This window comes from Astyanax mexicanus, chromosome 13 (genome assembly GCF_023375975.1).
Source record: "Astyanax mexicanus isolate ESR-SI-001 chromosome 13, AstMex3_surface, whole genome shotgun sequence".
Classification (NCBI taxonomy): domain Eukaryota; kingdom Metazoa; phylum Chordata; class Actinopteri; order Characiformes; family Acestrorhamphidae; genus Astyanax; species Astyanax mexicanus.
Genome location: NC_064420.1, coordinates 47087196 through 47106826, shown reverse-complemented (window position 1 = coordinate 47106826; position 19631 = coordinate 47087196). Strand labels below are relative to the sequence as shown.

At 36.9% G+C, this 19631-nt stretch overlaps 1 protein-coding gene across 2 annotated transcripts in view; it reads right to left on the bottom strand.

Annotated features, from left to right (window-relative positions):
- Positions 1 to 11773: 11773 nt before the first annotated feature.
- The window catches only part of LOC103028753 (fibulin-2), a 74825-nt gene continuing 66967 nt past the window's right edge, over positions 11774 to 19631 (bottom strand). For both annotated transcript variants that reach the window (XM_049463111.1, XM_049463110.1), the window contains 5 exons: positions 18594 to 18719; positions 15810 to 15926; positions 15599 to 15727; positions 14206 to 14329; positions 11774 to 12348 (listed from right to left, as the gene is read on the bottom strand). In XM_049463111.1, the coding sequence (XP_049319068.1) occupies positions 11991 to 12348; positions 14206 to 14329; positions 15599 to 15727; positions 15810 to 15926; positions 18594 to 18719 (854 nt within the window). In that variant the 3' untranslated portion in view covers positions 11774 to 11990. The remainder of the gene's footprint in view (positions 12349 to 14205; positions 14330 to 15598; positions 15728 to 15809; positions 15927 to 18593; positions 18720 to 19631) is intronic.

The window sequence follows — 19631 nt, the reverse complement described above, 5'->3', positions numbered from 1 at the left end:
CCCTATTCAGTAGTAAATGATCCTTTTATCATCAGCTATTAAGGAAACATGTTGAGTGAAAGCACTGGCAGCTCTTGTCAGCAGGGATTCAGCAGTATGTTTCTATTTTAAATGTGCACTCCGTCCCGGAGTTTTGTGTTTGTTTTGTCCTCTGTCTCCACCTGCTGCTCGTTCCCAACACTAACTTTACCCCAGAGGTTGCCAGCACCCACACTACACTACAGCGATGGGTGCTGCAGCAAAAGAGCTAGAGCTAGCAGAGCTGTTTCAGTTAAAGCTGCTACACAGCTTAACCCTTGTGTGGTGTTCGGGTCTGTGGGACCCGTTTTCATTTTTTATCAAATGATCCTAAAAAAAATATTTTTTCTAACTCAAACTCATTGGCATTGGTTCATTTTTTGTGAAAAACACATATCAAAACACATTTTCGATAAACACACACTGTACCCCCCCCCCCCCCCCCCCACACATTTATATTACATACAGTATGTTAGGCCAAGGGCTAATAAACATTGTTTCATTTGTAAATTTGAAACTAAACAAATTTTCTACTCATATCTTGAGTTTAATTCATTTTCTTTTACATTTTATTAAAAAACTAATAAAAAAAGAGTAGCACTTTTTAAAAGAAATGTAACATAAGAAAGGTAAAGGGCAAATATTAACCATGTAAGCTGTTTATATTGCTTGCAATTTAGGTGAAGCGAGCATGTGTAAAGCATTTTAATGCAAAATTGCTTAATTTTGCTGAATTAAATACAAATAACAAAGTAAACGAGTAACAAAAATATGAACACCACACAAGGGTTAAAAAGCATCACATGTCTCAAAAAAGCTCAGTGACCAAAGAAGGAATATAACAAGAGTGAATATTGGCAGTGAGTTTAAAAGTTGGAGACTTAGAGCTCAAAAAGACAACAAGAGCTGAGATCCCAGAGCTGCTGCTTTTCTCCTGAACAGGTATAAGCTAACTGGCTATAGCTAATTTAGTCAGGTAATTTATCATCACCACTAGAGGTGCTTAATAGAGAAATGGTGTTTAAATTAATTTAAAAATGAGTGTTCACATTCATATCAGTGATCTGAGTGCAGCTGGGATAAAAAGGCACAGGGTATCTGAGAGAGATAGATAAGTTAGCAAAGTTAGCTAAACTCAGTTTTGCTCTCAATGTGTTTATGTATTGAGCGATTTGTTATGTCCAAAACGATTAATAGTAAACGTTACTTATGGCCATCCCTAGCGACTATCTAGCTATTCAGCTGTTTAGCAGTCAATATAACGCTATTTACAGGGTTTAGAAGAGTCCCTTTCCATTCTCTGTCTCTCCTAGTCCTCAGTCTAAACTGGCTTTGCTAAGCTAAGCAGTGTTATATGTTATATTACTAGGAGCAGAGTGAGATTTTTCAGAAATAACAGGCTTGGCTTAGGCTAACGCAGCTAGCGGTGCATGAGGCTAGTTTAGCTAGCTATGGATAAAGTTCACAAATATGACTTTCTTGCCATGGTAGAAGTTACTGAACGCGTCTTTAACTGGATTGTGTAGATCCAGCCTGGCCCAACTTGGCAACCCGATGTAGCTTCGTGTCTGGGGAGGGGTGGGCGGTGCAGACTACTCTCTGTAATGTTTTAAAAACTTGAACTGCTGTAGCTATTTCTCACGCTCGCTTTCTTTAACTACAGAATGTACCTTTAAGTAAAGCTAAGCTAAACTTTCTTTTGACGTCAAACGAGTGCTGGATGTTAATCTACGCAGATTTCTCTCCTGAAAACTGTTTATTTGGGTGAGTAAAGAGCTTCAACGGCTAACTGCTAGCTCACCACTGAATGGTAAAAGAGCTTGCGCTTAGCACGTTTACTGGCTAATGCTTATCCTGCTCCAGCAGTGCTAGATCCCCAATAGTTTCCCAATAATACATCACGCAGACACATGATCATAAAACACACTGCAGCTCTGGAATCCACATGTAGGCCTTCAAAACTCCAGCAGGAAGAGATTTCCCAGCCATCTTCACATCTCCACACATTTACTCCTCTTGGGCAAATTCCTGCCCCTCTGTCTGGCTTTGAGGAAGGTCCTGAAAGGCACGGTTCCTCTCCGAGAGGAAGCGTTTGTGGTTAAGAACATGAAACTTAGATGTAAGAGTGAGATTCTTTGAGTTTGACTTGCTTGGAGAAGAGGTGCTGAAGTGTGTAATTCAGGTGAGTTTGGTGTGGTGGTGATGATATGCTTTCATATCATATTCGTTTACGCCCTCCGGCGTGTGTTAGCATGTAGCACGCTAGGAACATTCCTGTTGATACAGTTTTTACCCTGAGAGAATGACCACCTTACTGTCAGACAGAGATGTGGGTGTCTACTTGGCCCATCTCAATCTGTAGAGAATGAGCTTCTTATGCTACACGCTATGTTTTACTAGGATTTACTCATTTCGGTGCCCTATTTTAGCAATCAATAGCACACCAGTCAATTGTGGATTGCACAGCTGGATTTAGGGCGTATCAGTGTGTCTTTAAAAAAGTAAAAAATTCTCTTAATTAATCAGGGGTGTGGTTAATTTTGGGCGTAATGTAAAAGAAAATAAACCAATCAGTGTGCCAGTTATCATCCCCTTTAAGAGTTTCCAGGTGAGCTCTGACTTTGGCGCGTTCGTATCTTAACAGCGCGACACTTTTGTGCGTCTCAGCAGAGACAGATACTGACCTTTTTCGTTAACGCTGTGAAGATACACCAGCAGCTTATTTAAGAATTTAAGGAACATTAATGTTATTTTATTCTTTATTCTGTTTATTGTTGAGTCAAAAGTTGGGTTTGTGATCTGCAGTGTGTTTATTGGTGTGTGTAAGGAGTGGGGGTGTTCACTGCATTGCTAAGATAGGAGTGAATGACTGACTGTTGACTGTTGTCAGGGTTTTAATCAGTCAGTGACGCACCTGTATTTCCCGCCGCCAAGAGAGAAACACGCCAGAAATTCAATAGCGCACTAGTCCGGATATAGGCGTGTCAGTGTGTCTTGTGTATCGTGAGGGCGATATCCTCGGCTCAAAGCGCACAAAATTCGTGTACAAATTCTCTTTATTAATCATAGGTGTGTTTACACTTGTAAAGATACACCAGCAGCTCATTTTTGTGCTCTGCAGTCCATTTATTTGTGTGTGTATGGAGTGGGGTATTCACTGCATGGCTAAAAAAGAAAAGGAAAGGATTGACTGTTGACTGTAGGGCTGCAACGATTAGTCAGTATAATCGACAATGTCAAATATAAAAATTTGTCAACTCCAAATGTTTGTTGTCGACTAATCGTCAGTTAGTTGCACTACACAAAGTACTGGGGACACAAACACGGCCTGCGTCTTTAAAAGTGCCCAATCACAACAGATTTCACATTTCTTTACTAAATATCAGCACCTTCCACATTCAAAGGACAATGATCTGGACTTTTGAAGGACATTAAAGCCCATGTTCAGCTGTTTCTTTCGTTTTGAACCAATAATGAAAGCTAGTAACAGAACCCACGTCAAGCAGAGAAAATGATCGACTAATAAAATATAAAATAATCGGCAGATTAGACGACTACTAAAATAATCATTAGTTGCAGCCCTAGTTGACTGTTGTCAGGGTTTTAATCAGTCAGTGGCGCACCTGTAATTCCCACTGCCACAATATAAACACGGCAGAAATTTAACTGAACACACCTCACTTCCAGACCACCACACCCATTAGTGTAGATTTATTCCTAAACTCTGATGCTATTTTAACAGCGTGGACACAAGGCGTGAAAATAGACTGTTGACGGGGTGTAAGATAGCAACAAGCATCATGACATGCCTTGTGCATGTACCAGTGAAAAGTGTGGATACACCTCTTCTCATTCAATGTGTTTTCTTTCTATTTATGATTTTTTTTCATTGTAAATTTAATATAGAAGACTACAATATATTAAAGCTATACATATACATATACACATGCTGAGTTATTTATTAAACAATAAGTGTTAAACAAACTAGAATATGTTTTATACTTTATATTCTTTTTAATAAGTATCACATTTATCTTTAAAGAACAGATCTGCACATGCTTGGTATTACAATGGACATCATATATTTTTTTATTTTTTAAATGTTTTGTTGCTCATAACACTATTTGAGAGCATTATTTGTTTTTCATAAGAATAGACCATGAACCAGCCAATGAACACGTTTACAAAAAACTTGCACTGAAAAAAAAACAGTAGTATTTGAGCCATACAGGGCAAAGTAACAGATGATTTTTTTATTCATTTAATTTGATTTTTAAAACATTTTAACCATGTTTTTTTTTTTTTTTTTTTTTTTTTTTACTGTTTAGGGACGGTTCATGAAATGAAAAGGTCAATTTAAAATATAAATTATTACACACAGGCTACTAATACAATGGAAATAGTAAAAAAAAACAATTAAATATTTTAGTTAATTGAATTTATTTTCTTTATAGATTTTATAGTAGAATATTAGAATCTAATATTCTACTATAAAATCTATATAGCAAATAAATTACAGACAGAAAACAGCATTCTTCCATTTATTTCCATCACTGGAGATAATTCAGGTCTGAAAGGGTTAATCTCAGTGTCTTCATGAGGGAGAGTCACCTGGAATAGTTTTCTCAGCGTCTTGAAGGAAGGAGTTCCTGGAGGTGCTGAGCAATAGTGAAGCTCCAGCTCATCCCAATTAAATCACCTCAAATCAGCATCTCAGGTCATCAGGCTTAGATCAGGGGATTAATGTGGAGGATAAAAAAACTTTTTTTTTTTTACTGATTACTACATTCAGTAATTCCATATGTGTCTCTTAATCGTTTTCATGTCTTTAATATGAATCTACAGTGTAGAAAATATATTAAATAAAGAAATAAGGCATTAAAAAAACACTGAATGAGAAGGTGTGTACAAACTTTTGACTGGTACTGTATATATATTTAAAGCATGTTAGTGCGTGCTTGTCTCCCCCTAAGGGAATGGGATGGTAAAGGAATGACAGGAAGTGTATAAGGCATGAACAGGAAATGGCTGTCAAACACCGTCCCTCGCAGGCTAAGGACTTCAGACTTCTATTCAGCAGTTTAATTCAGATTTAATCACTGTTTATACAGGTAATATTGCATACTTATCATTTCACTTTATTCATTAGCTTTGATAAGTCACACTACTAGTTGTACTGTGTTTTGTTTAGCTTTGATTTGATTTGAATGGATTTTATTTAGAAATGATCCCAGATTTTCAGTTAATTTACAGCTTTTAATTCACTTCCCTTAACTGTTTCATAGCCTAAACTAATTTTTTTCGCTTTTCAAAAATGAATTAAATAAAATCTACAATTAAAAATATTTATTTGTATGATATCATCATGATAATAATATTATTTCTACTTTATTGTCCCAGCAGACATGCCAACATAGAATGATATTACATTAAGCTACCTTAGCACTAATTTACCTCAGTAGTGCTGTTCTAATGATAAATGTACAGTTGCATGAAAGTATGAAGTATTTGCCCCCTTTTTTTTTTTTTTGCTTTTGTCATACTGATATTTACTTTAATACTGATACAAACGTTAATACACATTACGCATAATTTCAGAAAATCGTAGTAGACGTAAAACATGGTGGTGGTAGTTTGATGGTCTGGGGCCTGAAAAATTTGCTGTAATAGATGGAAGCAGGAGTTTTGCTGTTTTTACCAGACAGTCCTGAAGGAGAATATCCGACCATCTGTTCCTTAGTGACCTCAAGCTCAGGTGTACTTGGGTTCTGCAGCAGGACAATGACCCAAAGCACACAAACCTCTAAAGTCCATCTCTGAATGGCTTAAAAAACTAAATGAAGGTCTTGGGGGGGTCTAGTTAAAGTCTGATTGAGTAGCACAACAATTAAAACAATTCTGTAAAGAAGAGTGGAACAAAATACCTCCACTGATATGTGAAGACTCATTATCAGTTATCAGTAAAGCAGGATTGCAGTTGTTGCTGCCAAGAGAGACACAACTTTAACTAAAAGTTATAAGATTTAGGGGGAAAACACGTTTTCACACAGGGCTAGATTGGTTTGGATAGTTTTTTTTTCATTTAATAAATAAAATTACCATTTAAAACATTTTTTTTTATATTTCCTCAGCTTATCTTTGTCTGTAAATTCGGAAAAATATCAGTATGACAAAAATGCAAAAACAAAAGAAATCTGTAGATACAGTCATATAAAAAGTTTGGGCACCCCTATTAATCTTAATCATTTTTAGTTATAAATATTTGGGTGTTTGTAACAGCCATTTCAGTTTGATATATCTAATAACTGATGGACACAGTAATATTTCAGGATTGAAATGAGGTTTATTGTACTAACAGAAAATGTGCAATATGCTTTAAACCAAAATTTGACCGGTGCAAAAGTATGGGCACCCTTATCATTTTATTGATTTGAATACTCCTAACTAATTTTTACTGACTTACTGAAGCACAAAATTGGTGGTGGTAACCTCACTGAGCTCAAGGAGAAGCTGTATGGGAGAGTGATGCGAAAGAAGCCATTTCTGCATGCACGCCACAAACAGAGTCGCCTGAGGTATGGAAAAGCCCAAGAGTGCCCATACTTTTGCACCGGTCAAATTTTGGTTTAATGCATATTGCACATTTTCTGTTAGTACAGCTTCTCCTTGTGTAAAGTGCACTGTATTGTTGACCGATGCACAGTGACACCATCTGCAGCAAGATGATGCTGCAGCTCTTTGGAGGTGGTCTGTGGATTGTCCTTGACTGTTCTCACCATTCTTCTTCTCTGCCTTTCTGATATTTTTCTTGGCCTGCCACTTCTGGGCTTAACAAGAACTGTCCCTGTGCTCTTCAATTTCCTTACTATGTTCCTCACAGTGGAAACTGACAGGTTAAATCTCTGAGATGACTTTTTGTATCCTTCCCCTGAACAACTATTAAACAATCTTTGTTTTTAGATCATTTGAGAGTTGTTCTGATGAGCCCATGATGCCACTCTTCAGAGGAGATTCAAATAGGAGAACAACTTGCAATTGGCCACCTTAAATACCTTTTCTCATGATTGGATACACCTGGCTACACCTGGCCTATTTGACAAAGACAGACTTTTGCTAAACAAACAGATGCTAAAGCTATGCTAGTTCACTATCTTACTATCCTAGTCCTGTACAGCTTGTGTAAAAAGTGTGAAAAGATACTAAACTCATACTAAGCATGATACATGATGCTGAGTGCTTTATTTAATTTATTTTGTGTGAGTAAAGTACAAAAATGAACTTAAACTTGTCGTTTGTCGGCTGTGTGCTGACTGCCTGCCTTTTTAGTTATTTGGCCGAAATTACACAGAAATGACTTTTTTTAGGTTTAATATTTCATTTGACACATCCACTCCCATGCTTCACAGTTTTTAAAGCCTGATATGCTGATATGCAAAATAAAAATGTATTTGTGATTGTAATTAAAGAATAAGACATTCCAGGATTTTGGTACATTTCCTGTCCCACCACTTAAATTTCAAATGTTCATATCCAAAATATCTAAATGACTATTTCTTGTGAAAAATTTCCTTGTTATAAAACAAACTGTAAAATATTGTGGAAAAATAAGCTCCTTAGATATTATTCAAAAGACAGAATACCTTTGGACCACCTCAAAAAAAGGCAGTTTTCTCTTGTCCCACACATTGGGTCACCAACTCCTTTGGCAAATTTAACAATTAAAATAAGCTCTAAATAAATGACTTCCTCTTCTATATTGTTGATCTGCATCTCCTTTACTTATGAAAACAACTTCTTTGGTCTACATTGTTTTGCATGTTACAGTTTTTATGCTATTAAGTTGTGTCCCACAACATGCGCGCAACCCTGTTACCATAAGGAATTTTACCTGCAGAGAAAGAGTTAAAAATATTTGTCTACTGGCACAAAGGAAGTGACATCACAAGAACATTTTCTGCCCACATGGCGAGACCAAGAGTAAGTGCTCTAACAATTTTCAAGTTTTTTTTCCAAATATGTTTTTGTTGTTGTGTGTGTCACTCAGTGAACTCAACCCTGTTACTCATATTGTAAGACTAATAATGAGTAGAGTCAAAATTTACTTTATATACTTATATAACCATGTTTGTCCTTGATCTTGTATACATAGCTAAATTTTACAGTTAGCATCTGTTCCTGGGGTAAACCACAACTTAGCCTAGATTTGCAACCCTGTTACTCGCAACCCTGTTACTGTAAGTTACCAAATATATTGCAGGATCTAATTAAAAAAACTGATTTGATACCTGAGCTGATTTTCAGAAGTGACCACCCCTGAAATGTACCAAAATCCTGGAATGTCCCATAATTAGTTTCTGATGTGGACACGAAAACAAGAAGCTTCAACAAGCGCAAACCAGGTTTATTGTAAAATTTTGTTATTTAATATAAAATGCAGCATGATAATAAAATTTCAGACAATGCTTAAAACTTTTTACATCCAGTCAACATGATCTGAAAAGAGAAATACAATATTTAATAATTATTTGTTACATTAAATGTATACAAAGAGCAGTGTACGAAAAATAGATGGTGCTTTATTTGAGCTGTGTTTTAAAGTAGGGCTTTAAAAAAGGGATAAAAATAGAATATAAAGATTTTCTAGAAGTTTCTGAAGTCTAAATATCATGGAATGGAGTATCAGTAACCCGCTGCAGTATAAATAATACCTTACCTTGCAAAATTCCAATACATGTAGCACGCACTGACATGGCAAAAGTCATGGGATAGCTGTGTGCAAATTGGTTAATTGTGCAGCGCAAACTCAGAGGACGGCTTGGGAATGTTTACACCTGTATACGTTGTGAGGTGTTATCTTGTGAGGGAGGTTGGGGTTGATAGATGAATGAAACATTCCATTTTTTTTTATTTGAGTGGGCATTTAAGGGCTAATATTACCACCCACAGTGGACAGCGCAGTGCAGTGCATCGCAGTAAATGGTAATGATGGTGACCAGTGGCTTCTGGCAAGAACTGTCCATGTGAGCAGGCAAGCGACTTACAAGCAGAAATAATCATATTCTCATTCAATGCAGCTTCCATTAAATATGCCAAAAGTCATGGGACACGACAAAATTTTCCACGTCTGACCACAATCTGTTTTTCAGTTTACTCTAAAAAAGGCTGATGCAATATATTTATAATTAATGAATAATTTGGACATTTTCAATGCATAACTCACCTATTCTAAATATGAATGCATTCCAATGTACTACTATCTTTCCCTACCCAAAGGGAGCAGTGCAATAAGTGCTATTTTTTGTCTGTTTATTTATTATGAAGTATTATGTGGTGTTAATTATCTCACTCAAAGTCATATCTATAAGAATGAGACACTTCCACAATGGAAAAAAGACCGAAAAGAAGTTTTACAGTGGTGAAATATTCTTCCAATTATCTCCAAATAGGATATTTTAGAGTATTTTAGACACTATATTGGTAAATGTATCGGGAAACCTCCTTATTCATTGTTTCATCAAGGGTATTAAATAGAGTTTATCATACTTAGGTTCTGTTTTTTCTGTTCCACCAAAAAATCCTATATTCTACAGGAATAAGACAAGCAGTGGTTGTGCAATTGCACATCTGTTACAGCAATAGGTGCTACTTAAAGTTGTTAAATGCATAAATTCATTCATTAGAAGGGGTGTCCACAAACAAAAAAGTTTTCCTCATTATAAATGAATAGTGAAGTTATCTATCAGACTATACAGGAACACATAAGGAATCATGTAGTTACTTAAAAACAGTGTTAAACAAACCAAAATACAAAATACTCTGTGAAGAAGCATTTTTGTACTCTTATCTGGGGTTTCTGAAGCTGGTAACAACTCTGATAAACTTATTCTGTACAACAAAGAAAACTCTTGCTCTTTCTTTCCTGGGGCGGTCCTGATGAGTGCCAGTTCCATCATCATAATGTTTTCGAAGGTCTTTGCGGTGACTGCACTTGAGGATACTTTCAAAGTTCTTGAAATGGACTTTTGGATTGACTCACCTTCATTTCTTAAAGCATTATTTTTTTTCTTTACTTTACTCATAATCTGGATTAGAACATTCCTCAAATATTCACTATTCACTGTATACCTGTAACTCTACCTCTTCACTACTTTACTTTAACTGATGTTCTCAAACACTTTATTAAGAGACAAGAAATTTAAGTAATTAACTCTTGAAACCTCATAAAGCTGACTGAGAAAATCCAACCAAGATGTGGTGGTGCCAATTTGAAGAATGTAAAATATAAAACATATTTTGTTTTTTTTTTATCACTTTTTGATTTACTAAATTAATCCTTATGATTTTCTTCATAGTTGTGGTGACTTTAGTTATAATCTACAATGCAGACAAATGGTTAAATAATGAAAAATCATTGAATGTAAGTGGTGTCCAAACTTTTGACTTTTGACTTTTTTATCCCATATTTCTTGATTTATATTATTAATTAAAATCAGGAAAATCAGGAAAACCAGGAAAAAAAATTGGCAGTGCTGTGCCCTCCTTAGATTTGCATGTGACACCATGTGTATTTACTGTAATTCTGCATTAATTATGTACTTTAATGATGCCTTGAGGCTTAGTAGGCATAATAATAAATATGATTAATTTAATTTATGATTATCCCAGAGAACATGTTCATTTGGGGCTTATATGGGAAGCCCAATTGGTGAGTTTCTTCCATGGGTTCCATGTTGGCAACCAGAAGGGGTTAAACATGGTCTCATCTTGGATGTTCACTGCATTTATGGGACCTAGTTGGGACCAATGTGGGATTAAACCCATGTTCCACCTACAGTGTCTTGCAAAAGTATTCGGCCCCCTTGAACTTTTCAAACTTTTGCCACATTTCAGGCTTCAAACATAAAGATATAAAATGTAAATTTTTTGTGAAGAATTAACAAGTGAGACACAATCGTGAAGTGGAACGAAATTTATTGGATATTTTAAACTTTTTTTTAGAAATAAAAAACTGGTGTGCAAAAGTGGGGCGTGCAATATTATTCAGCCCCCTTGCGTTAATACTTTGCAGCGCCACCTACTTTGTAGCGCTTGGGGTTTGTCTCTATCAGTTTTGAACATCAAGAGACTGAATTTTTTGCCCATTTTTCTTTGCAAAACAGCTTGAGCTCAGTGAGGTTGGATGGAGAGCGTTGGTTTGTGAACAGCAGTTTTCAGCTCTTACCACAGATTTTCCATTGGACTCAGGTCTGGACTTTGACTTGGCCATTCGAACACCTGCATATGTTTATTTGTGAACCGTTCCATTGTGGATTTAGCTTTATGTTTTGGATCATTGTCTTGTTGGAAGATAAATCTCCGTCCCAGTCTCAGTCTCCATCCATATTCCCATCAATTTTAACCATCTTCCCAAATCTGTCCCTGCTGAAGAAAAGCAAGCCCCAACCATGATGCTGCCACCACCATGTTTGACAGTGGCGATGGTTTGTTCAGGATGATGAGCAGTGTTACTTTTCAGCCACACAAAGCACTTTGTATTTAGGCAAAAACGGGTTTAACAGGCCTCTCGGCTGCATCTCTGATCAGTCTTTTCAGTCTTGTTTGATCATTAGTTATTTAGGTCAACATTGGATAATTCAGAGATCCTCTCTGAACTTCTGAAGTGAGTTTGCTGCACAGAAAGTAAAGGGGCTGAATAATATTGCACGCCCCACTTTTCAGTTTTTTATAAAAAAGAAAAAAGTTCAAAATATCCAATAAATTTCACGATTGTTGTCTCAATTGTTGTTGATTCTTCACAAAAAAATTACAATTTAATTTCTTTATGTTTGAAGCCTAAAAGGTGGCAAAAGTTTGAAAAGTTCAAGGGGGCCGAATAGTTTTGCAAGGCACTGTGTGTGAAGCCCCACGTGAGCATGTTGTCTGGTTTTACGCAGTGGTTGAAGAGCTTAAGCTGGCTGTGAGATCAGAAGAGGCTAGAGGACGTTGGCCGTGATGAAGACGTAGATCCTGGCGATGAAGGTGGTGAAGGTGCCCTGCCTCCACAGCTTCATCTCCACGTCGATGAGGAAGTCCCGGGGGTGCTGTACCTGGTGGTGCAGGTAGATGGCGCCGGTGTAGGCGTTGAGTTTTCTGGTGCTGAAGAAGCCGTCCTCGTTCCCTCTGGTGATGCTGAGGATGATGTTGTCTCCGGTGTAGGCGGGGGAGGGGCCTATGCGGAAGATCTGGGCGGGGATGATGATGTTGGTCTGGAAGCTCAGCTGGTAGTAGGTGATCCTCACGGGCGTGTTCTGACACTCCCCGAAGTTGGAGCAGCTGATGCGCTCGCAACGTCTGGAAGGGTAGATATCATGAAATATTAACACACTGTCATAAACAAATATTTGTGGACACCCCTACTTAACCTTATTAAACGTATTTTTTGTTATCTTTTATCTTTTTTCAACTCTGAATCTTATAACACATGTATTTAACTTTTCAAACAATGTACTGTAATTTCAGGCAGCTTTACTTAATTTTTTACAAGCTTTCTAAGCTGAACATGGTTAAAAAACTTCATGTGACATATAAAAAGCATGTTTGAAAGCAAGTTCACTAATTCCTTTGATTTTCTCTCAAGAAAGTCTTTATTTTAAAGAAATGATATTTATGACCAAAAAAAAAATCACTGGCACTCACTCCTGTTACTTTTTATGTTTTGAGTAACAGGAATGTTACTTTAACATAAAACTAACTGCTAACATAAAACTTTAACATTAAACATTAAACATTAAACATTAACATTAAACTAAAACATTTAACTTTAACATAAAACTAAATGCTAACTGGCCTCCCGGCCTGTGTAGTAAAACCACTCCAGATGATCCAGAACGCAGCAGCACGTCTGGTCTTCAACCAGCCAAAACGGGCACATGTCCCCCCGCTGCTCATTGAGCTCCATTGGCTACCAGTTGATGCTCGCATCAAATTCAAAGCTCTTACAATCGCCTACAAGGTGATGACAGAACAGGCTCCTTCCTACCTGCACTGATCACTCCTGAAGGCTTACGCTACCTCCCGGCCGCTGCGCTCCTCCAATGAACGTCGCCTCGCTTTCCCAAACTCTCACACAAAGCAATCCAGACTGTTCTCATACAGAGTTCCCCAATGGTGGAACAAACTACCTTCCACTACCAGATCAGGAGAATCTCTCACTATCTTTAAGAAACTCCTGAAGACAGAGCTCTTCAAAGAGCACTTACTCTCCTAACACCTCTAACACACTAACTACTTCTAACCTCATTTCCTTCTTCCTCTCCTTCACTCCTCTATCCTATTATTCCCCTTTGTCCTCCTTTTATCCCTATCCAAAGATGTTTTACCTTTAAACTTATTTTACATTGTACTTGACTATTGTAAGTCGCTTTGGACAAAAGCGTCTGCCAAATGTAATGTAATGTAATGTAATGTAAAACAACATAAAAAAATAGCTAAATGGCAGCTATGCTAATAGCATGAGGACACTGAGCACATTCTAGATATTTGAGAGAGATGTGTAATTTACAAATTAACGAATAAGATCTAAGAATTAATTTAGGTAACAATCAGAGTGTTGAGATTGAGCTCCTCAGTCATTGTTAGAATAAGATCAGATATACCGAAAAACTAGTGGGGGAACTTAATTTTGGTCTTCCCATGATCTTCAGAAGAACCAGCTGATGTCACTTTCTGTTGTAGATGTGTTACGGTAACAGGACTGAGTGAAATGTGAAACCCCGGGACACAACAAAAAATTGTATTTTAACTTAAATATTATGGATTTATTATGTAAAAATATTTTTTGGGAGTCACACAACAATGCAAAAAAAATGACACCTCTGAAGGAATTTTATATTTATATTTCAGTTTATAGTTAGAGAGTGGGGGACAGGTAACTAATTCTTTTTTTTCAGTGATTTAAGTAGTTTTTATATATTTTTTTTTAATTACATATTTTACTTTTGCAGTTAGGTCAATATGCTATATGCAATATACTATGCTTAGTAATAAAAGGTATTTTAAAGTTATTTTGTGTGCACATTTATACATACAATATCCTGGGGGAATAGCCCATATATATATATATATATATATATATATATATATATATATATATATATATATACACACACACAATATATGCTAATATGGAGTAAAAGATGTGTGTCCTACGTGTCGGAGACTCTGCGGAAGTTGGATGGGCACTGGAAGGACAGGCAGCGGAATCCTCCGTAGATGTTGTAGCAGGTTTCCTCTGCAGTGCAGTTATGAGCTCCGAGCCCACACTCGTCTATATCTGAAACACCATAAACAGAGAGTAAACACCGCTCACTGGCTTCATCTGTAATTTCTCTGAAGAAAAGACTTCTACATTTAATAGTTACAGAGTTCTCTGTGTTTCTGTGTCTTTTCTAGTTATTATGATGTATGAAAGAGTGACTGTGCTGTAAGTGTGTAAATGCTGTAGTAGAGAGTAACAGCAGTAACTCCATCTGTTCCACCACTACAGCTTTACTACAGACAAAGGCTTTCTAAATTGACATTTTGTTTCATTCATTCCCAAAGCTTAGTTTATTTCTATTTCCTTCGTATCAGCTGTAAACTTTAAACCAGTAAATAGTTTTCTAAAAATCACCCTCTCTTTTTTTAAAAAAATGGTTTTTACAATACATTTTTACAATATGCATTTTGTTTACAATACTAAAATAGCTTTATCAGTTTTTAGTTCATTTGTTTTTTTACTAAAGACATGTTAAATTTTGTATGCTGGATTTTGTACCATTTCCGGTTATTGACTGTACCTGAGAAGCTCAAATAGCAGAAATTAAGGAAATGGGGTGTTTTAAAACTTTTGACTGGTAGTGTACATACAGCTCTTAAAAAAAAAATAGAGACCAAGTAAATATGACAATTTTCTTAGATTTTAGCAAATTGAAAACCTCTGGAATATAATCAAGAGGAAGATGGATGATCACAAGCCATCAAACCACCAAACTGAACTGCTTGAATTTTTGCATCAGGAGTAAAGCAGCATTAAGTTATCCAAAAGCAGTGTGTAAGACTGGTGGAGAAGAACATGATGCCAATATGCATTAAAAAAAAACTTATATTCCAGAGGTTTTCAATTCCGTAAAATCAAAGAAACTTGTCATTTTTAAGTGGTCTCTTATATATTTAATTTTTTTTACAGAGCTGTATGTACACTACCAGTCAAAAGTTTTAGAACACCCCCATTTTCTGTCCTTTATTTTGGCAATGTGAGCTCTTCAGGTACAGTCAATAATCGGAAATGGTACAACAATTTTACAGGGCTCTAAGGAAAAAACAAATGAACTGAAAAAAGTAATTTTAGTATTGTAAAAAAAAAAATGGAAAAAAATCCTATGCTTGGTGATTTTTAGAAAGTAATTCATTGGTTAACAGTTTACAGCTGATAAGTAGCAATGAAAATACACTGAGCTTTGGGAATGGATTAAAAAAAATATTTTTTTTAAATCCAGAGCCTGGTAAACACAGATAGAGCCAGTATTCAGCTGATTCTATGTTTTCTGTGTCTATAACTCACCCCTGCAGGAGCGTCCGTTAGGGGACATGGAGTACCCGTGTTCAGGACAGGCACACTTGTAGCTGCCGGGGACGTTCACACACTTAAAGGCACAGAGGTGACCGATACTCTGAGAACACTCGTCCACATCTGGAGTGAAATAACACAGAACTGAGTAAAATATCAGCAGGATTTTATTATGTATAAAAAAATTAAAAATTAGTTTTAATACCGTCGCAGGTGAGTCCGTCCTCTCTGAGGTAATACCCCTGTTTACAGTAGCACTGGAACGAGCCGTAGACGTTAGCGCACTCCTGACTGCAGGGTTTATTCAGGCACTCGTTCACATCTATAACACAGCATATAATTCAAGATTTAAGAGGTTTATAATCATATGCACAGCAGAAACAAGCAATTACACTGTGCAATCTTAAGTAAATAACAATATAAAAGTAAAGCAACATAAAAAAAATTACACTAATCCATTTATCTCAGCAATACTAGTGTTTTTACCTGAGAAAAAAGCACCACATATGATTTAAACAGATGCAAATAAACATAAATACATACAGTAACGTAACAAGGAATTCTCATTTTTAACTAAGTGTGTTATTTATATCCTGTGAGCCGATCTGAAGAACAAAGTGTAGAGATTCCAGATTTCTCCTGGATGCTCCTCAGCCAGCATGTGTATATTATTATGTTCAGTTCCGTCAGCAGCTCACCTGATTTACCACATTTACCAAATTTATTACCAAACCAGGTGTTGATTAATATGATGAGAACTAGAAATAAAACTCTATTAAACTCAGATGAGGAGGAGAGATTAGGAGATGTTTTAAAGAAAACTTTAAGGCTTTTTGTAAATTTGCTGTTTGTATTTATTGTAATGCTGTTATAGTGTTTTACTGAGATAATAAACACTTACTGCACAGATAAGAAGCTTTTTCTTTACTGAAATTCACACAGGTGCCATTTGCACAATACTGTACATATATATATATATATATATATATATATATATATATATATATAAAGAAACAATGTTACACTTTAGATATTTTATAGATGAACCATCAACCGCACACTGTATATATAGCAACACTGTAAGTAATTGTTTGAATGAAATAATTAATGAGTAAAAAAAAAAATGATGAGACGTCAACTGTGCAGCACGCAGCTTAATTTAGGGCATGTCAGTTTGTCTTTGCTATCGTATCGACGGAAAAAGTACACTTTATGGACTGGCTGTAGAAACTTTTGACTCGGATTCCTGCCATCTTGTTTTCAATCAGCTGAGTGTAGTGTTGTAATGTGACTACTAGATAGTAAGGCCAGTGTCTCCATATGAGGCCAGGGGGTCAATATTTAAAAAAAAAAAGTATCATGATGCAGAAAGGCAGAAATGTAACGTCCTTATATTAGGACGCAGCATCTCAAGAGGTTAAATTTAAAAAAAAAATCATTTTGGGCCCTATTTTAGCATTCTATAGGTGCTTGTCTACCATGCAGCGTGCAGCTTGATTTAGGGTGTGTCAATGTGTTTTTGCTTTCGTAACAACGGGAAAAGTACACCTTGCGCTGCTCAAATTGTGCAAAGGACATCTACTAATTCTCATAATTAATCATGGTTGTGTTTTTTGGGCAGTGTAAAATAAACCAATCAGATGTGATAGCATGTGATAGCTAACAGCTGAATGAGTGGAACAATATGCCTAGCTAAATTGGGAGAAAATGGAAATTTTGTTTAATAAATAAAATATTATATATATAAAAAATATATTTTTTTATAGTTTTATTGTTCATTATGTTGTTTTTGTTATTGTTTGCAATTTAGGACCATTATATGGCACTAATATAATGATAACATAATATCATAATTGAATTACACCCTTTTAAAGACAATAAACTTAACAGTTCCGCTTCACACACCTAATTTTGGAACCCAAAAAGTTTCCAGCTTGAACCAAAGTAGCTTATAGTAGGTTCTTCAACATATACTGTATTTACGTATACATAGTGTAAAGTGCGGAGGCAGGGGAACCATAGGTTTGCCCCATTCCATGATGTGCCACCCCGGTCTGTCCCAGCTGGCCCGCGTTGAACCGACATAAAGACCCTGCCTCAGTCTTCATTTTACAGAAACGCAGATGCTGAGGGGAAGGCTGAGGCAACACAAACCTAAGACACACTAAAGTTAAGCGCATCTCTAAGTTCTAGCCAATACACTGCTCTATAGGCTGTTTGTAATTCATTACATTACATTACATTACATTTGGCAGACGCTTTTGTCCAAAGCGACTTACAAAAGTCAAGTACAAAGTAATAGGAATTAAAATAGACCATTTTAGATAGGGCTTAAAGGAGGTCGAAGGGAAATAAAGGGATAGAGAAGTGAAGGAGGGGAGGAAGGAAATGAGGTTAGAAGTAGTTAGTGTGTTAGAGGTGTTAAGAGAGTAAGAGCTCTTTGAAGAGCTCTGTCTTCAGGAGTTTCTTAAAGATAGTGAGAGATTCTCCTGATCTGGTAGTAGAAGGTAGTTAGTTAGAGGTGTTAGGAGAGTAAGTGCTCTTTGAAGAGCTCTGTCTTCAGGAGTTTCTTAAAGATAGTGAGAGATTCTCCTGATCTGGTAGTAGAAGGTAGTTTGTTCCACCATTGGGGAACTCTGTATGAGAACAGTCTGGATTGATTTGTGTGAATGTTTGTAAAGCAAGGCGACGTTCATTGGAGGAGCGCAGCGGCCGGGAGGTAGCGTAAGCCTTCAGGAGCGAGTGCAGGTAGGAAGGAGCCTGTACTGTCATCACCTTGTAGGCGATTGTAAGAGCTTTGAGCAGTAATTCATACTGTGCTCTATATCCTACAATCCCCAGCAGCACTTCTGCTCTGTAAGTCTGTATAATATCAGAAACGTGACGACACCAGGATCACACCTCCGACCCCGGCAGCACGACTGATCCACTGCAGCTAAGCTAATCCACCTGATACAAACACACCCGGCGTGTTATTATCAGCCTGTACCTTCACAGTTCTTGCCATCGCTGGATAAGGTGAAGCCCGAGGTGCAGGAGCAGTGATAAGAGCCCGGAGTGTTCTCGCACGTCTGGGCACAGAGCCGGCCGGGGTAGCGCCAGCACTCGTTCACGTCTGCGGGGAGAGAGGTGTGGAAAAAAAGACATTAGCGCCGCTAGTCTAAACAGCGTGAATCAGCAGCTCATCGGAACAGAGGGGGCGGAGCAGAGATAAGGCTGAATAAAGGCCTGTATTTCTGCTGCTGATAAGAATGTAAACAGACAGCCCACTGTACGGGATTTTACCTGTTTTTATACAGTACATTACATTATACAGTAAACCCCAGAAGTGAAACGATCAGTGACATGAGCCCTGCTGTCAGAATCTTTATCAAATTACAGATAGCTGTCACACTTTTTACACTATATTGCCAAAAGTATTCGCTCGCCTGCTTTTACATGCATTAAAAACTATAGTGACTTTTATTTTACCAAATTGAAAACCTCTGGAATATAATCAAGAGGAAGATGGATGATCACAAACCATCAAACCACCAAACTGAACTGCTTGAATTTTTGTACCAGGAGTAAAGCAGCATAAAGTTATCCAAAAGCAGTGTGTAAGACTGGTGGAGGAGAACATGATGCGAAGATGCATGAAAAAAAAACTGATTAAAAACCAGGGTTATTCCACCAAATGTAACCCTGGTTGTAAAAAAAAAAAGTGTAAAAATAGCCAAGTTCAAGTCAAAACCAAGACTGGGAAAAAAACGAGTCTAAGACCAAAAATTCGAATTCTACAATGTGAAAACAATGACAATTTGTCCCTCAAGCTAGCTCATCGCTAAGGTTAGCTAGCTCGTCACTAATGGTAGTTCTCTCCTCAGTAGCATTAGTATTTTGGCTAGCTCGCCGCTAAGTTCTTTTCCCGGGAACATTAGTGTATAATTTAGCTTGTTGGTTAGCTAGCTCATTGCTAACTTTAGCTCTCTCCCAGGTAACATTAGTATTTTAGCTAACTCGTCACTAAGGTTAGCTAGCTTGTCGC